This window comes from Brienomyrus brachyistius, chromosome 8 (genome assembly GCF_023856365.1).
Source record: "Brienomyrus brachyistius isolate T26 chromosome 8, BBRACH_0.4, whole genome shotgun sequence".
Lineage (NCBI taxonomy): Eukaryota > Metazoa > Chordata > Actinopteri > Osteoglossiformes > Mormyridae > Brienomyrus > Brienomyrus brachyistius.
Window position 1 is genome coordinate 21137930 of NC_064540.1, and position 17961 is coordinate 21155890.

General features: G+C 43.9%; 2 protein-coding genes and 1 long non-coding RNA gene across 12 annotated transcripts in view; 1 reads left to right on the plus strand and 2 right to left on the minus strand.

Annotated features, from left to right (window-relative positions):
• Positions 1 to 34: 34 nt before the first annotated feature.
• Positions 35 to 11651, minus strand: hp1bp3 (heterochromatin protein 1, binding protein 3). Of its 6 annotated transcripts, none has more exons than XM_049023489.1 (12): positions 11556 to 11651; positions 10178 to 10253; positions 9815 to 9995; positions 9175 to 9337; positions 6596 to 6739; positions 6133 to 6192; positions 5907 to 6034; positions 5492 to 5582; positions 4983 to 5142; positions 4471 to 4582; positions 3052 to 3210; positions 35 to 1450 (listed from the first exon to the last, which is right to left on the minus strand). In XM_049023489.1, the coding sequence occupies exons 2-12, from the start codon at positions 10242 to 10244 to the stop codon at positions 1000 to 1002; spliced, it is 1716 nt and encodes a 571-aa protein (XP_048879446.1). In that variant the 5' UTR covers positions 10245 to 10253; positions 11556 to 11651; the 3' UTR covers positions 35 to 999. The 6 variants fall into 6 exon arrangements, with proteins under 6 accessions (XP_048879446.1, XP_048879443.1, XP_048879444.1 ...); XM_049023486.1 differs by having other exon boundaries at positions 9815 to 10016; XM_049023487.1 differs by lacking the exon at positions 11556 to 11651 and adding an exon at positions 11064 to 11205.
• Positions 11225 to 17202, plus strand: LOC125747897 (uncharacterized). Of its 3 annotated transcripts, none has more exons than XR_007399392.1 (4): positions 11225 to 11442; positions 11600 to 11701; positions 15877 to 16016; positions 16624 to 17202. It is a non-coding gene; the product is annotated as an uncharacterized LOC125747897 (long non-coding RNA). The 3 variants fall into 3 exon arrangements; XR_007399394.1 differs by having other exon boundaries at positions 11600 to 11696; XR_007399393.1 differs by lacking the exon at positions 11600 to 11701.
• The window catches only part of eif4g3a (eukaryotic translation initiation factor 4 gamma, 3a), a 47300-nt gene continuing 42153 nt past the window's right edge, over positions 12815 to 17961 (minus strand). For 2 of the 3 annotated variants that reach the window (XM_049023445.1, XM_049023444.1), the window contains exons 29-35: positions 17196 to 17321; positions 16565 to 16646; positions 15835 to 15933; positions 15582 to 15728; positions 15114 to 15195; positions 14088 to 14234; positions 12815 to 13869 (exon numbers count right to left, since the gene is read on the minus strand). In XM_049023445.1, the coding sequence (XP_048879402.1) occupies positions 13688 to 13869; positions 14088 to 14234; positions 15114 to 15195; positions 15582 to 15728; positions 15835 to 15933; positions 16565 to 16646; positions 17196 to 17321 (865 nt within the window). In that variant the 3' untranslated portion in view covers positions 12815 to 13687. Of the gene's footprint in view, positions 13870 to 14087; positions 14235 to 14643; positions 14785 to 15113; positions 15196 to 15581; positions 15729 to 15834; positions 15934 to 16564; positions 16647 to 17195; positions 17322 to 17961 lie in introns of all 3 variants that reach the window. The other variant, XM_049023446.1, reaches the window with a different exon arrangement.

Below are 17961 nucleotides of genomic sequence, written 5' to 3' on the forward strand. Positions count from 1 at the left end.
GAAACGGGCAACAAAATCAGTGGCAATAAATGAATAAATGTACAAATATAGTCACTTTTATTAATGACTAAATAAATGGGCATCACAACTGAAGAATACGGGCATGCAAAGTATCTACGAGCGAGGCTTTCTAAAAACTGGTGGTGATCACAGTCAGTTACTAATACATACAACGTCATCCATCCCCCACACCCGACTAAAGCGGTTCTGTATTTTACACGAAATTATTATTAAACTGAATCTTCTGATTTTTCTTCTTATCCCGTGAGCTTTATTACTAATGCGAAAATGAAAAAGAAAAAAAAAATCTCCAACCCCGTTCCCTAAACGGCCGTTTCAGGATTTCACGAATGACTTCCACGTAAAGAAATAAAAAAGACAATTGTGCGCCCCTATTCACAAGAAACAATAACCGAATACTAAACGCCAGTCCTTCGCTTCTGTAACACTATTTTGAAATCAGTTTTAAGATTACACAGGTAACCGCGCCCATCTTCCATCAACAGATGAAACTTCACAAAACGAACTATATGAGTCATCACATTCGTGTGTGTAAAGGGTAAACGAAATTAAATTTTATTAATAAAATAACACGGCTTAAAAAAATCTCCAGCCTTCCCCGTGAACTACTACATTGGAAGAGTAGTCAACTCTTAAGGGACTTAATTTATGTCCTATCACTTTCTAAATTCGCTATATTAATAGGGGAAAACCAGCATACATCTCATATTAATATATGAAGGGAAGGACTGGGAAAACATAGCTATGTATCATGACTTTAGAGCTGCCGCAGAACATCTTTATTATTATAACAGACTTTTACATTTATCCTGCTTGGGGGGGGGGGGGGGGGGGGGGTTGTAATGGGCACTTTGTTTACTGTTTACATATGACTAATAATAAAAAAAAAAAAAACAAAAAAAAAAACGAAAACGGGTAGGGAAGCGGAAACGGATAAGCAGCTGATAGAGATGGCGAACCTCTATCAGCCCGAGGAGCTTATTTGCGGGACCGCAGAGATCGGAGAGATTTCCGCGACACCGATTTGGCTTTGACGGCCGATTTCGGGGGGGCCTTTTTGACGGGTGTTTTCCTTGCTGCTGCCTGCGTGCGGGCCTTGCTGGTCAGCTTCTTGGCGACTGGTGTTTTGGGCTTGGCAGACGACCCAGCCCTCTTGCTGGCGGTGCTCCGGGCGGCGGCAGCCTTGCTGGGCGGGATTTCCTTGGTGGGCGGGGCTTCCTTGGCAGCCACCTTGGCAGCCACCTTGGCTGCCGCCTTGGCCGCCACCTTGGGGGCTGGCTTCCGAGCTGGGGGGGTCGGCTTCTTGGAGCGGCCCACCGGCCTCTTTGCTGGGGGAGGCTTCTTACCCTTCACCTTCACCTGACTGGCCGGCCAGCGCTTCTTAGTGGTGGGGGGCCGTGGCAGCTTGGCTGGACGCCTCTTCTGTTTCCTGTGAACGGCATTGGACACATGTGGGCGCTGCAGCCAGACAGAATCCTGCAAGCTTCGTGACTGGAAGACCAATCGTTTAGCCCAAGATCAGGTCAATGTTCCAGTGATTCACCAAATGATGCACTCATCCACATATTGTATAATGAAATCCCTCCATCCCAGGGGTGTCAAACTCCAGTCCTGGTGGGGCCAGACCTCTGCACATTTTTGGGTTTCCCCTCATTTAACACACCCGATTCTCCTTGTGCAAATTAGCACACAGCTCTTGGGCCCTGTGTAACTTAGCTCTGTCCCTGTTCCACCACAAATGATTCAGCTCAAGAGCTGTGTGGTAGTAAGCATAAGGAGTTGAATCAGGTGTGTTAAATGAGGGGGAACCCAAAAATATGCAGGGATCTGGCCCCCCAGGACTGGAGTTTGGCACTCCTGCTTTAAACCTTCAAGTCATCACACTCTTCACTCACGACCTTTCTAATCATTGCTGAACAGCACCCCCACCCTCTCACCCCCCATATTCCACCATCACAGATACGATGCGCAGTGTGGCCGAGTTTCACATCTAGGCTGACCTCTTACTGGACTTCTGTGCCTGCTGTTCTAACGTCCACATCCATGAGGACGTTTCTCCAGGGGCGGATGAATGTCAACATCAGTTGCCCCTTAAACTGAACACCATCATCAATGCACCTTCACTCCAGTGATGTTGCACTGGTAGTGAAGAGTGTCTTTTTTTCCCCAGAAGAATGACCACAGCAGTCCGTCTTAAGGAGGAAAACAGCCGGCCCAAAGTGAGGCTCCGTCTCCAAGGCTAACAAGCCAGACACGCTATGAGTTCACATTCAAGGGCACTCATCTATGATGAGACTCCGAGAGCTTTAACCAACCTAAGAACCAGGAAGACTCCAAATAACATGGACACCTACAGCATACACCGAAACAGCTCCAGCATCTTCTATGCGCTTCCTGCTTTAACATACATGCATTATCAAAACCTGCACAGGTCCACCCCCACACTGCAACTAGGTATCACAACTGCACAAGTGGTTTCACTCACAATGGTGCTCACATTTAACACAGATGAGGTTTTTCTGTATCTCTTAACAGCGGCTACAGTATTGCGCACGTACGTTAATGTTTACGATCTTTGTAGTACTGCTGTTATAGTCATTGCTCTTTATGTCTTAATATAGCATTTGTAGCACCATATCTTGATTGTGATGAAAAATATGGCATGTAAATTAGATGATTTTCTTATTTTTTAATAACCTTCCCTTTGAGACAAAGTGCCTTTTGTACCTTTGTGACCCATCAGCTTCATGAGTTAAGCACCCCAACAGTTCAAAAGAAGTGTTGTTATTCAAAGGGGTAAAGACGTTATTGGCTCTGATCTTACCCCCCCAAAAAAAACACACCACTAATTATGCACTAATCGCACTCAATCAGCCAATTTAAAAAAACAGCCCAAGGTGTGTAGGGGGTTTTGGGGACTTTTCAGAGAATTGTTTTCTTTGTCTTCCAAGATATCTAGGTGTACCACTGGTCAGGTGTTTCTGGGAACTTTCTGAATGATCCTACTGCTCCCACAGCGTAGAGACTCACCTCTTCTTGGGAGGAGGCTCATCCTCCTCCTCGTCTTCCTCAGACTCCTCCTCAGACTCGTCTTCCTCAGCCTCTTCCTCCTCGGAGTCGTCCTTCCTCCCACGCTTCCGCTTTCCCGGCTCTGGAGTCTTCTGTTTCTCTGGGAACAGGACAGCTGGACTGTGGAGGAAAAAGACCTAGAAGATTATGGTGCGTCTCCAGCGCATCAGGACTTCATTACTGAAACCCAAGACACATCAGTACCAACAAGCATAGGTTTGTGGGCCTCAGTCAACAACTGCAAAAATCAATCATTCCGGCATCATTCTACATTACTTTGGATACAAGGCTAGATCAGGACTTAAAATTCAGCCCTGAACTCTGGGGTTCCACATGATAAATTCTGCCCTCTGGGAACAATGATTGGTTTAGACAAAAATCATGAACCAGGACCCTCTCCCCCCCAAGTGATGCACACACTTTTCTATTGAGCGAAGAAATTTTAACCTGTTTATGCTGAAAGACTGTGTGGTTCCATCCCAACCCTTACACATGCCAAGGAAATAAAAAAAAAAATGAATAATCGGACATGAACAGAAATAAAAGGTATCACACCCCAGCACAAAAATGTCCGTTTGGGGATAAAGTACTCAGAGTCTAAATACTTCTGACCCCCAGGAATAAACCCACATACCCAAGCCTGTAGGGCAGGGCGATATATCAATATTATATGGCACACGCACAATAATCACCAGGGCTTCAGATGACAGACAAAACATTTGGCTGGATGCCAGCCGTTTGGTATTATATGGATCTTTATTTACGTCCACGATTTATTAAGCAGATTAATAGTACGAATAAAAAAAGAGGCATTTTATGACGCCCAAAAGTAAATTCAGCATATCCTTACGTTTATTAAACATGTCTTTAAGTACCACCACACGTCTTTTTACCTTGTTTATCCGCAACATCTCCTCTTTTAAAAGATATGGTGGCTGCTGAGCTGTTCCTTTCTTCACTGACCCTTCAGTGCACATCGCACTGAGGTACACCAAACATAGTACACCAAGCATAGTATACCAAACATAGTATACCAAGCATAGTACACCAAACATAGAATGCCACAACATCCTGATGTGGTGCGCTCTGCCAACCAAATTCAATAAAGATTACTAAGCTTTGGGTGTCACAAAATGCATCTCATTATTTTAGCGGTACTACTAATCTGCTTACCAAATATGGGGTGCAAATGAATGCCCATATAGTATCGAAAAGCTGTGGTCCGGCCAAATGCTTTGCCTTTGATCTTGATTATTGCGTATGTGGCATACAATAGATATGATATCGCCCCGCCCTGCAAGGCTGACACTCATTTGGGTGTCTATGAGGCTGGACCCCCACAGGCTGGTCCAAATAAACACAAAAACGCAGACGCCCTACCTTGGGTAGTAGGGGTAGCAAAGCTGGTAGCTTCCATTCAGGCCATTTCCAGTGATTTGCTCCATCCAGCCCATCATCTTGCACCTCTGAAGGGTCCTCTTCAGGTTCCCCACTATGGAAAGGAACAGGAAGAGAGTAGTACAGCAGGCAGCACCTGAGAACTGCACCCAGGCATGCTTGCCTTGCTTCAGTACTGAATGGACCCTAATTAAATTAGAGAGAACAGTTCAAAAAACAAAATCACAAGAGGATAACAAATCATGGGTTTGGATTTTCTTTTCCTAAAAGAAAAGCACCAACACCGGAAACACCACCAACACTCTCAGGACATCAGGAAGATTAAACTGCATTTTAGACGTCCTTGGAGAGCAATTTTGTTGCAGGTTTTCTTGACCTTCATGTCAAGACCAGCCTCTTAGTTGTTTGCCTCTACGTGTTCAACCTGAGTGGCGCTACTGGACAGGGTCTCGGTGCTGAAACCCCTCACACAGAGCGCCTGGACAGGAGCTCACCCAAGTTGTAGACCTTGCTGTCCTTGTGAGTCTCCAGGAGGAACTTGCGGAGGGTCACAATGCTGCACGTTTTGGGCTCATTCATGGCCGTGATGGCCGTCACGATGGCGTCTTCCAGTGGGCCCCCTTTCAGAAGGGGCTTGTCCCCAACCCTCTTCAACTGAAAGGGAGGGGGGCAATTTCAGAGCTCATGAACTTTCCCCTCTGATCTGAGCAGAGACCCGTGCGGCATACACACTTCCTATAAGCTGTTAAAGCCACAAAATCATCCAATCATTATCCTCTCTTAAGAGGGAAAAGGTTAGAAAATGGCTACTAGTCAATCAGATCCTGGAAAACAGATTAATTCAAGAGAATGCTTAAAAAAAAAAAAAAAACACGCAACATTCTCTCCCCCATACATCCAAATACCTAAATTCTGCATTATCTGTTGTGGTACTTTTGACAGAAACCAACAAGCATTCACCAAGTGCAAGTAACTTCTGGGTCAGGAAAAAGTGGCAGCAGACCTGGAAAGTGCCAGAAGCTCCCTTGCCGGTGATCTGCTCCAGGTGACCCCGCTCCACAGCTTTCTGCAGTGCACTCTTCAAGACGTCGGGCCTGGAACACAACACCCTAAACATCATGATCAACGCACATCAATTCCTGTGACCTCGCACTGGAAGTGAGTGGGCTGTATGCCTTCAGAGGCTTGACCACAACAGTCAGATTAATTTGAAGACTTGCGACAGACTAATGTGCTTTTCTGAATTCAAGTTAAGACTCTAGTCTAGTAAATTGGACCTCCCAACCATGGCATATAGGCGTAAGCATTAAACCACACAGATTCAATGTCTGGTAAACTCCTACCACAATGATGTTACCAACAGTGAATAAAAACCCTGAAAGTCCAGCTCTCCAAATCAACCTGTGAAGCACAGGTACCTTTGCTCGACGTTGAGCTGTGGGAAGTGCTGCTCCAAGTACTTCTTGATGAGGAAGTAAGAAGCTTCCTTGGGTTCGCACAGGCGGGTGATGATCAGCGGAAGCGAATCGCCGAGCGGCTCAGCTTTCTGTAGACAGATGAAGGCAGGGGGTTTCGTACATTGGCCAACTGCGGGATTGTTTACCGGTCACCCTTTTCACACAACCATAGGCTGACGAGGTATACCTTGGTGGATTTTGACTGCTTGTTAACGCTGAAGCTGCCAGAGAATCCCTTCCCCTTCAGCTGCAAGGAGGACACACAGAGGTGCACCATTCAAAATTCACACTTCTCACGGGCTTCTACGGTTTTTGATCAAGCCACAGCATAACTGTCCAATCAGCTGGACTTTCACAGAAAGGAGATTAGAGGTCAGGCTGAAGTGCATCTCCGTTGCACACCATGAAACTCGGAAAAACAAGGATTGGTCAAGATACAGCAGAAACACATGGATAAAACCATTATCACTTCGTCAATAAGAAAAATGGGAACAGATGATGTTTACTGGGCAAAAGTGCCTGAAACATGACTTCAGGCTCATCCACTAGCCTGTCCGAGGTAAGTGACTGCGGCATGGATGGATGGATGCATATTTCTGAAAAACCAAGACTGGAAAGAATGAGAGGAGCTCATGCTTAAGTGATCGTACCTGCTTCACAACACCTTTCTGCACCAGGCGTGTCAGGGCCTTCTTCAGGAGAAACTTCCTCTTCTCCAGCTCCAAGGATGCGTACTTCTTCATGATGTACTTTGTGACAGCAAAGGAGGAAGCTCCAGACTTCTCCTGACAGGCCTGTGAAGGGAGGCAGGAAAACACAACAATGAACAAAGCAAACACTAACAGGTCCTCGGCCGGCGAAGAGGAGGCTGCCCGTCCCCCAACCTCATCACTATTTTTACTGAACCCAAGTTCCCCAAATGCACCCAATGAAGAAAGAAAAAAAAAAAAACTACTGTTTACAGAAACACAACTGAAAAGGCAACCAGTGACACGAATCTTAAACCTCGAGAGGGTGAATAATGGACAATTGGGACGATAGGTAAGGAGGGACACACATGTTTGATATACTACATCAGGGGTGGCAAACTCCTGTCCCGGGGGTCCGGAGCCCTGCACATTTTTGGGTTTCCCCTCATTTAACACACCCGATTCAACTCCTTGTGCTAATTACCACACAGCTTTTGAGCCGAATCATTTGTGGTGGAACAGGGAAAGAGATAAGCTACATAGGGCCCTGCCCCCCAGGACTGGAGTTTGACACCCCCGTTCAGTATCTTTACGCCTCTGCGGGTTATTAACTTAAGCTCAGATCTTGGGCTTTCAATAATAAATGCTTTAATATTTATAATTAGCATTATATTTTTAAAGTGATACAGCAAGTAAAATGATCCCAGTTTACCAATATCCACCTTACTCTTAACAGGTCAACTCCACAACAGGATTCCTACACGCATCCCATGTTAAAATTCCACACTGTCCGGGAAGGAGAGGGACAGCAATTTCCCATCTTGTCCTTACCAGGACCTGCCACTGACTGCATCTAGACAGTGATGCTTTAGACACAGTGATGTCGAACAGCTTCACTCATACCTCGCATTTTGCTTTCCGTTCACATTTGGGATATTTATCCAACCAATCACAACACAGTGGAAACCGATTATAGTGATCATGGTTATAGTAATAAATCACTTACATGGTTCAAAAAGCTTGGGATGGAATCATTCTTAATCAAGTACTTCGTTTACAGTGTTCATTTTGGATCTTTTTATACATGACAACATATGGGAAAAAATAAACACATATAAATATATACAGGCGCTCCTGTACTTACAACTGAGATACGAACATTTCAAGTTATAAACAGCCGTTCGGAATGCAAGTTGTCATTCAACATCATTAAAAGGTTATACGCAAGAACAAAGAACTAGGATGGTGGGAGCACGCACGCTACACTGCTGCGCGGCGGGAGTGGCGGCAAGAAGTCATACTGGGTGAAATTGGTGCGAAATTATGTTGCGGACAGGAAACGGGAGCCGAATAAACACAATCTGTATTTACAGTGCTCTTCGTTCGTATGTCTGAAAGTTCGCAAGGAGAGGAGCGTCTGTATACATATATATTTTTAACTTTACTTTGATGGCCCTACTTCGCCTTGCGGTGACCCATCTGCTTCTGGCTAGCTACCTGAGGCTAAAGCGACGTGCACAAAAAAAAAAAAAAAACATGATGGAAAGAGAAAGTTTATTCTTGTCATGGAGAAAAAATTAACGTTGACATCTATGATAAACTGCCAAAAACAAGCCACCGAGATGCGGCACTGAAACTACAATAAGCGTTTTAAACAATGTGACGTTGTGAAAATGTGCTATAAACTGAATCGAATATTTATGTACAGTACTGTATTATAGCACATTTGAATTACACAGTTCCGTAATTTTATTTGTACAGTACTGTAATTCGAAAAGCTTTGCAGAGGTACAGTATTTTGAAATCGTCAATAAAATTATATAGCGATACTGTTTTATTACATTATATTCATGTAATAAATATACAAATGTCAATTAGATGGTAATCTGCCTGAGACATAAAGAAAAAGATCGTCCGCTTACAGTGATCAATTTCACCCCAGACAGATGTGATCGCTATAAGCCATTCCCAATGTATTTGGCAATGTCAAGCAGCTGAAAACTTGCATTTCCCTATTGTGAACACGCTAAATGGCAAGATATTTATATAGGCTATTTCCTACCCACCATCCTTTATGTGGAAAGCTGCTCTTCACTATGTGCACATTCTGGTGCCGACATCATGCTCACATTCGTGATTTAATCGAAAACATCAATTAAGTAAATTCTGATCGTTTCGAATACACAGTGGGCCAGTTTGTTGCAATAGTGTGGAAACATTTCCATACTTTCCTTCCTTTTTTCATACTAATCCAGACTTGGAAAATACCAAAATAAAATTCGACGCTTTTCCATTCTGCGTAGGAACCCTGCTATTATGAAGAAAAAAAACACAACTATGAAGCTAAGAATTTACAAAACTGCTACTGCTCCCACACATCAGAAAAGGATACTATCTTCTTCCTAATCATATTCCACAAAAAAAAAAACAAAGCCAGCACAACAATGCTGAAAACACACGGGCGGAATGCCAATTTAACAACAACATAGAACGTCCCTTTAAAGAGACGTGCTGTGCGGGGGATTAGAACACATTCACACCTGGATGGCTTCGACGAGGATGTCATCAACCTTTGGCTGGTTGTACAGGGACACGACAGCCTTCTGGGTGGCTGGACGGCGGCTGGAGGACATAGTCGCCCAGGCAGGGATGGTCCTTTTGATCTTCCTCACCTTCTCCTTCTCTTTTCCAGCATCCTTTTCTCTACAAAATGGACCAAAAAGAAACATATTAAGGTAGGAGTAGCAAAATCATACAGATTAAAAAAATAATATATATTTTTTTTTGCACCATCTACCTCTGTTAAGTACTAAATAGCTCCCGATTCATGCAATTAATACAAAATTAAACACACACATTTTTCTTCCTCAAAGTGACATGCTTGCGCAGTACTTCAATATAATCAAATTTATCTAATGAGCAAAAGCACTTTTTATTCTAGGCAACTTAAAATTGACTCATTTACATGTCGAAAGATTTACTGGAGCAGCACAGGTCAAGTATCTGACTCAAAAGTACAACAGCAGGTTTCCTCCTGGGATTTGAAACAGCAACCATCAGCTGCGCTCTACTTCACTACCTGCCTCCCATGCACTGACGACGGGACCAATTCACCAATAAGTGGAACAGACAGGCACTTATCACATTTACATGATGAAGGAACGGCAACGAGTGGCTCACGTTTCTCCCTTCTCCTCCCCATCACCAGCCTCCTCCGGCTCCCCCTCCTCTTTCTTCTCCTTTTCCACTGCCTTTGGGGTCTCGCCGTTGCCTGTCTTGTCGGCCGCCTCCTTCACCTCTCCTTCAGCCTCTGGGGTGGCAGAAGGGACCTCCTGCTCTTCTCCCGTGGAGGCGGATTCCTCTGAGGCAGCATCAGTCTTAGCTAAGTAGATGCATGGATGAAGGGCATGGCACCAGAAATTTCCATTATAAGCAACCAATTAAATTAAAAGTACTGTGCCAATCTTGGAAGCCCCACTGATGATTGACTAGACAACCACAGAAGATGGCCCTCGGTCAGTATTGGAATATCCTTATTCCTACCTTTTTCTGGAACGTTCTTAGGAGTGGTGTCCTGGGGCGCAGTCCCAGCTGCACGTCGAATAGGCATGTCTCAAACCTGTAGGCCAAAAGGTTGAAAAAAGGTGAGGCTCTGTCAAGGTAGGATCCTATTCGCCGAACTGGTACTCTACCATGATTAGCCTGTATATTTTACATATGTCACCACAGAAATTTTTGGCATTACTTATGGTTTTAATTGTAACTTTTTGTTTTGCAATGCATACATACCTCAACTTGAAACTTTTTTGCAATTAAAGCAAAATTATTTTAAGTTATTTAACTGTGACAACCTTGTGTTCAAATGAGACGTGCAAAGCTTCGGACTGACGTGCATTTTAAATAATAAATGCATGAGCTAACAAGAAAAACCGTGTTCTTTTATCAGCCGTTCAAATAAAGATATTTATTTGAATAGTCCCAGGGCGCAAATATGGCCAGATTCGGGGATTTAAGTTACAGATGTGCAACAAGCTAACCCATAACGTGCATAAGAGAAGCATAAAATATTTATCAATCTGTATCTCGGAAACAATGACCACGGGCAATAGTGTCGGTTTCTAAGACTTAACTGGTCGCCAGTCTAGTTTGCGAGTTGAACAGCTTTGTAAATTTCAAGCAACGTGCAACAATGCAGATGCCAATTACAGCGCATCTCTCGATGGAATAAGCCGAATATTCTCCATTTTGTCCATTTTCCTGTACCGCACAGTAATGGCGTTGCAATGAGCCGATGTTAAATGCAAGGAGTTGGATAGCAGAGGAAACAAACACTATTATAACATCGCGATTACGCGGCACTTGCGGATTTCTTTTCTCCCACATCAACAGATGCATACCTTTATTGCAAATCCGCATTTCCTTTCCTTACCTTTGCAACGTTTTAATCAACGGGTTTGTAATGAAACGGTGCTCTCGCCTTTATTTAGAATCGCAACGGCTCGCGTGCCCCGCCCCCCTTGAGGCGATAACGTCGTGGCGTCACTGCGCAGCGTGCGGCGCGCGCTCTTTGTCTTCTCTCGCGCACGGCACACAAGTACGTGAATCTGGGCATCTGATTGGCGGCTTCGCCCGTTCGTCCACACGCTCTTACGGATATTACAACAACAACAAAAAAAGAATACTCTCACCTTTTAAAATCTCTGATTTTATAACACGTAGTCCTACATAAAAGCCGTAACCCATGCTTTGACATCTTTATCGACCAACAGAATTATGTGGTGCTAAGGAAGTTCCTTACCTCAACACAGGTAACACCTTACACAAAATTTAGACTACAGCATTTGCATCTTAATGACAGTCACTTACAACATTACACAAGCTTTCCATATCATCTCATAGCGAAGACCTATGAAATTTTTACCGTTTTACTGGAGTTTTCTTTCCTCTGGGAAACTTGCCCTCCAGGTGGCAGCAAGGCACTTGAGAACGGGACTACTGCCGTTCGTACCTGCTTTTGATGGGATAGTGGATTTGATTATACACCGCGGAAAACTGCAGAAGAGTAAGGTGTTGATAGTTTTATTACGTAATTCAGAAATTAAGTTTCGTAATGTATGACTTGATGCATTTTAAATAATGCAGGTGACTATGCCAACGAATGAACCATATTTTAAAAACATTCCCTTGCAATAAATAAACCGGCTCCGCGTTACGACGACCAACATGTAACCTATTAAGGCTTAGAACAAATCGGCCACACACGTGCTAAACGTGTCTGATACATAAGACATACGGCTCCCTAAACCCTGTAACCCTCAGCAAAACCCGCTCCTAACGGGTAACTGGCAGCAGCCCGAAAGACTAAGATTTTGTTAACCTTCACTCAAAAGACTGAAGAACTGTGGAAGTCATTGCGAGTATTTGCACATCATCCCCATAAATTCCCAAATGGCTTTCCACTTTCATTAAAAAATACCAAATACACTGATCACTGATTCGCAAGTTAGTAGCATCCAACACCCACCTACAGCCTAAAACTAAATTTTCATCAGCTGAAGATTAGATCAGAAACTTTAAAAGGTACTGAAGACTGTTTCCTTTGTTGGGCATCTGGGAGGAGACGCGTACTGATGCATAATACATCTGCATTATGTAGGATATCGGATGTCTTGCCTTCTTGGACAGGTGCCACCTGTTAGGTGGCATTAAAATAACCTGAAATCCTGTGCAAAGAATCCACATGGACTCTACTAAAACTCATTATTTTGCTACTTCCTAATGCCACTGAAGAACCACAGATTTTGTAATATATATTTAGGTCTAGGGTAGCTTTACCTGGCTTACAGATGGACGGTGGATTAAATAATGAGATGCGTGACACACAGACCGAATTACAGAAAAGTCAGAAGGCTATTTCTGAAAGTTCATGTACTTCAACATACCATTTTGGGATTAAAAAAAAGATTTAGGCCTTATTCAATTATGTCAAGACATTTCAATTTCTCTCTACAGATGCACAACTGAAATTAATACGTTAAAGCATCACAGATCTGTAATACGTTTTCTGTGCTTCACTCGCCAATAAAACAATTTCATGGGTGGCATATTCAGAACCAAGAAAATACCTGTTATAAAGTAACACGCATGCGAAACACACACACCAATACACCCATGTTTTTCTTTTTTTAAATAACATTTTGTCTTTAATGTATTTACAAGCTTTAAATTTGCTCTACAAGTCTGTATTATGACAAGCATTTGCGTTCAGGAGCCTTTATGTTGTTGAACTTTGCGTCTATTTCGTTAATTGCTTTTGCGTGTCCTTCCTCGTTCTCTGAACTGTTTTTGTGAACTGCGGCGTCTCCTGAATGCACATATGTGCTTTTTTTGAGGAGTATATACACATTTTATACAGAGCAAGCGAAAACAGAGGGAGCAGTCCTTGTGGTTATTTAATAACCTTTAATCCCTGACCTTTCTCCCTCAATCCCTGTCATTTCTCCCTGCTTTCCCCCCTTATCCTCCAAAAAAATAAATTTTAATTTTACCCTGTATTTTCAATCAAGCACGCGGGATTCAGGGAGGATTTCCGCTTCACAATTGTTAATATTATTTCTGTTATCGCGGATGTTCTCGTTAAGAGCATCTGCAAAAGTTAAATAAACTTTAGTATTTGCAATTCTTAAAAAAATAATAAATTAAACATTTCAAAACCTATGACAACTCTTGCAAAGTGATTGCATTGTTAAGTCCTTTCTTAAAAAGTAACAAAACAAAGAGTTAATATTTAAAACGGAACAAAAAAATCCTAATAATATACATACTCGGCGCGCGCCCCAACCACCACCCTGGAACTGAAACCGCACGATCCAGAACCAGAACTTTAATATTAATATTCATCCACAGCTATGCTTTCCAGTTTCGTATCGCTCCGTTTCCACGAGGCAAATATTGTTCTGAGCAAAAAAACAAATAAAAATAATTGGCCGTGCTGCACGGGATGCTGGCGAGGCTGTTCCCCCGCAACTCCCTCCAGCCGGCCCCTCCCCTTCGTCAATTGTCTTCAGACTCCTCCTCGGCCTCTCTCAGCCAGGTGAAGAAAGCCGTGACGGACTTTAGGGCCACCCCCTTGCCCCTCTGCTCTGCGGGGTCCTTGCTCGTCTCCCATTTGTAGAAGGCGTCCTCCGAGATCACATCCTCGTCATACAGGCAGTCGAAGAACATGCGCAACAAGTCTGGGGGTGGAAGGGGAACATGGGAGTATTTTACAAAGCAGTTAATGTCACCAAGAAGTATACCCATAACAAAGGAGTTACAATATAGACTAACACTGGAAAACACAATTAGTTTCCAAAAATTTCTAACAGGCCACTGAAGTAGCAGATATTTCACTACAGGGATCTTTGCATGTAGGTGCTTTAAGCAGTGTGGAACGTGGAGAAAGGCTACTCACTGGGAGGCTGATCGAGGGAAACCATTAATGCCTGGAGTGCATAAAGTGCTTGCAGCTGTCGCTCAGTGTCTGAGTTAAGGTACTTGAGTAATACAGGCAATCTCCTCTGGATTATGGAAGTATCAACCCTACAGGAAGTGCTCTCGCCTAAGTGGAGAGATGGAGAGAGAGCTTGTTAGCTAGAATCTGCCCACCTTTACAAACCTTACGGGAATGTTTATCATTTCATGCCTAGCTTCACTTGCGCTATACAATTCTGGAAAAAATTAAGAGACCACAGCACTATTTTTGTTTCACTCATTTCTCAGTTTATGGGTTTGTGTCTGTGAATAATATATTTTATTTTTTGCAAACGGCAGCCTGGTTCTTCACTGTTTCTCATTAATGAAGGGCTTCTTCCTTGCTTTAAGGTACTTCAATCTTGCTTCTAGGAGCCTGATACGAACTGTCCTAGCAGTGCACTTCACACCTGCACTTAATGTTCCCCATTCCTTTTGAAGGTCACTTGATGTCATCCTCCGATTCATGAGAAATTGTCAGATATGTTAACGGTCACCTCTGGCATTAGAATGTCGCTTCTGCCCTCTGCCTGGCTGGTTTATGGTCGTTTCCAGTGCCTGCTCCTTCACTTTGTTCTTGTGTACTGCTGTTTTACAAATTTTGAGCCTGGAAGCAACCTGCTGCTCAGCATAACCTTCTGCCAGCAGAACCAAGATAAAACCAGGATTTAAAATATATGGAGTGGTCTCAATTTTTTCCTGAGCTGCATCATTAAAAAGCTTTTATACATTAATCGAAAGATTTCGGCAATGTGACCTCATGCAAACACAGATCTGTGCTGAGGCAATATTTCATGGAGGCTGCACCATTCAATCGACCATAATCTTTCCTTGCAGTTAAATTACAATAATATGAGATATTAACAGAGTTGAAAGATGTCAGGCCTGATAACATCCCAGAATGTTCTGGTCCACATCTATTAAATACTCAACCTAACACACCGGTCCAAACCAGCACCACTCTTACCTCTCACAGCGGCCTTGCACACTGCAGTCATTAATGCTCTCAGGAAAGGAGATGAACTCATTTCAGATTCATCCATATTAGCCTACAATGTCGTAACAAATGCAGAAAGTCAATGTCTGCATTATAATGAAAAACTACAGACATATCTGTGTGGAAGCACCCTGAAGTACCTGATAAATGTTTATAAAGAGCTATAAATTAACTAACCACTGTCAACAATTACTCCATATTTCCTAGCTGCCTGCCATATATGCTTCACAAGGATGATGCAAGGTGATTTAGAAAATGAAAGCAGTTCAAATTTTTAAGTTTAATGGTTTACAACAGTGTTTTCCAATCTGGTCATCGAGTCCGGTCCACATTCTTGCTCTCTCCCAACTCCCGAAAACGCGGACTGTCTGTGGGTTCCCAAGGACCGGACTGGGAAACACTGGTTTACAATGTTTTCTGGAGCACTGGCTGTCATACCTCAACCCAGTCAAATATCTGTTCATCACTTGCCCCATCCTCCAAGAGGAGCTTCTCCAGGTGCTCACTGATCTCTTCTGGGGAGAGGGCTCTCTTGGAGAGGGTGGTGGCCAGATTCAAAAAGCCTGGAGTGGTGAATTCCAGATTCTGTGGGAGCACAAGTTGTTCAAAAGTATGTTGCTGCAACCCTGAAGTGAGGTGAGGTGAGGTGGGGGTTGGGGGTGGCGGGGCAGCCGCTGAGGTTCTGCCTCACCTGTTTAGAGATAAAGACCTGGACATCCTCTCCCTCTGGCAGGAAATCACTCCAACTCAAGCCAGACTCCCTCCATAAGGCCGCAACTTTTCTATGGCTCTGTGACACAAAAGAGGATTCCCCAAGAGTCCCGCACACCCAGGGGTTGCCAGTTTAACCAGTCATAACCAACCAAAAGAGTGGTGAGTACCACTTCCCGCTGCTTCACTGCAGTCTTGCTCAGCAGCCATAGCTATTTTCAGCCATCATTAATAGTGAAAGATACACACCAATAATTATGGCCAAAGGATCCCTTATTAGCAGGTGGTTGACATATTTCGGTTTCCTAAACAACTTAAATTAATCTTAAATTAATTTTGAAGTGGACACTGTTGATGAATTTATATAATGAAAAAAAGCCTTGATTCTTAAAAACTGACAGATAACAGCAGAAATAACTATGCAACTGCTCTAAGCCCATGGCAGTCATACTAACGCAAACATATTCTGAGGGCAGAAGAAAAAAAAAAGATTGGTTCAGAGAGATAACCAATCAGATTATAGAGGTAGTGGGTCCAAGCAACTGGAGGAGGCAGGATGAAGACATCTGATTGGTTGGTCCCACCTCCTGCAGTTGCTTGGATCCTCCTCCTCTATAATTTGAACCAATAATTTTTCCTTCTACTCACAGAACTCCCACAAGCCCAATCTGACAAAAGAGCCAAAAGACTTTCTGAGAGGAATAACTCACCATTTGCTTGCATAGTAGGTGCAGTATTTCAGAAAATAATATCCCTGCTCTTCCCACAGGAAGAAGAAATTTGCTTAGTTCACTGCAGACACACAGGGGAAAAACAAGAATATCCTTAACATTTGATATGTCAGCCAGCAAGCTGAGCGCTTTTGTCCTTTGCGTTTTCACCTGAGTGGAATCACTTTTACAAAAAACTCCAAAGTATCAAAATACAATGTGAGATAAACAGAAATTGGCATGAAAAAGAACAGTATCAAGGTATCAAGGTTCACTTTTAAGTTTCTTTGTGCTTTTTGTTGTGAGATTTTGAGTGGTGCACTGCAAGCTGTCTTAAGGTATGGTGTCAGACAAATTCAAGGACAAGAGTATGAAAACCATTTTCTTAACTAGCTGGCAAAAATACTCCAGTTTAGTAGTAAAGTTGTGTCATAGTATTATTATCTTCACGTTACTCTGCCCCCCACATTGAAAATCTGTTTCTGTGACATAACCAATACCCAGAATGTGACTGTAAGAAGGACTCAATGCTAAACCCCCGGAGTTTTAGCATTGCTACCCCTGTTCAGTGGCACTGCAGCTCACCGCAGTTTCTGACCCACTGTGCCCGCCCTGGGCCCCCTGGTCTCACCTAAAGAGCTGCCTCATGGAGAGGCCACCGTCTTGTAGGACGGGACTCAGGAGCTGGGCCAGGTACAGCCAGACGTGGGGAATGTCGATAGCCATGTCATCAGCCAGCTCCAGCGTCTCGGCGAACCTGAGGGATGGAGGACAGGAGAGGAGGAGGAACAGGGAGGGAAAAAAGGGAAAAGGGAAAAAATGTGGAAGGAGAAAGGAGAGCAGAAGTGAGATAGGAGAGGGTGTGGAGGGAGAGGGAGGGAGAGGGGGGACTCAAAAGTGGCATGGCTCTCTGAGTGGGGGTTTCCAGGAGCTGTACTGGACGGCACATCTCGGCTGCTGATTTATACCCGACACAGCAGGTACGGGTCCAGCAGGTCACTGTCTCACTGGGGAGGACACTGGACGGCACTGGGACGGAACGTGGCTTCATGCCGCTTCTAAGAGGCCACGCCTCACCGGCACACTACACACATGCCATTTCTCTCATCGCTTTCCCCAGTGCCAAAAAAAAATCAAGTATAACCCTTAAATATACAGCAGAGTATTTGATAAAGGCTAAATTGAACATGTTTTCATGTGTCAATAGTTCTTGCACCTGGACCACATAAATAATTACTTCAGAAAGAGCACAGAAACAGGCCGGCACACACCCCACGGCCGGCACACACCCCACGGCCGGCACACACCCCACGGCCGGCACACACCCCACGGCCGTACGGCTCTGAAGTAACCCACGAGTAACACCCTCTACAGGTCCTGCGTCACATTTTCCATTC

Excerpts from the sequence above, each read along its gene's own strand:
- hp1bp3 (XM_049023486.1), bottom strand. The coding sequence starts at position 10,244 with ATGCCTATTCGACGTGCAGCTGGGACTGCGCCCCAGGACACCACTCCT. Across the intron at positions 6,035-6,132 it reads AGCAGTCAAAATCCACCAAG|AAAGCTGAGCCGCTCGGCGA; the intron begins GTATACCTCGTC and ends ATCTGTCTACAG. Across the intron at positions 5,143-5,491 it reads GAGCTTCTGGCACTTTCCAG|TTGAAGAGGGTTGGGGACAA; the intron begins GTCTGCTGCCAC and ends CCTCCCTTTCAG.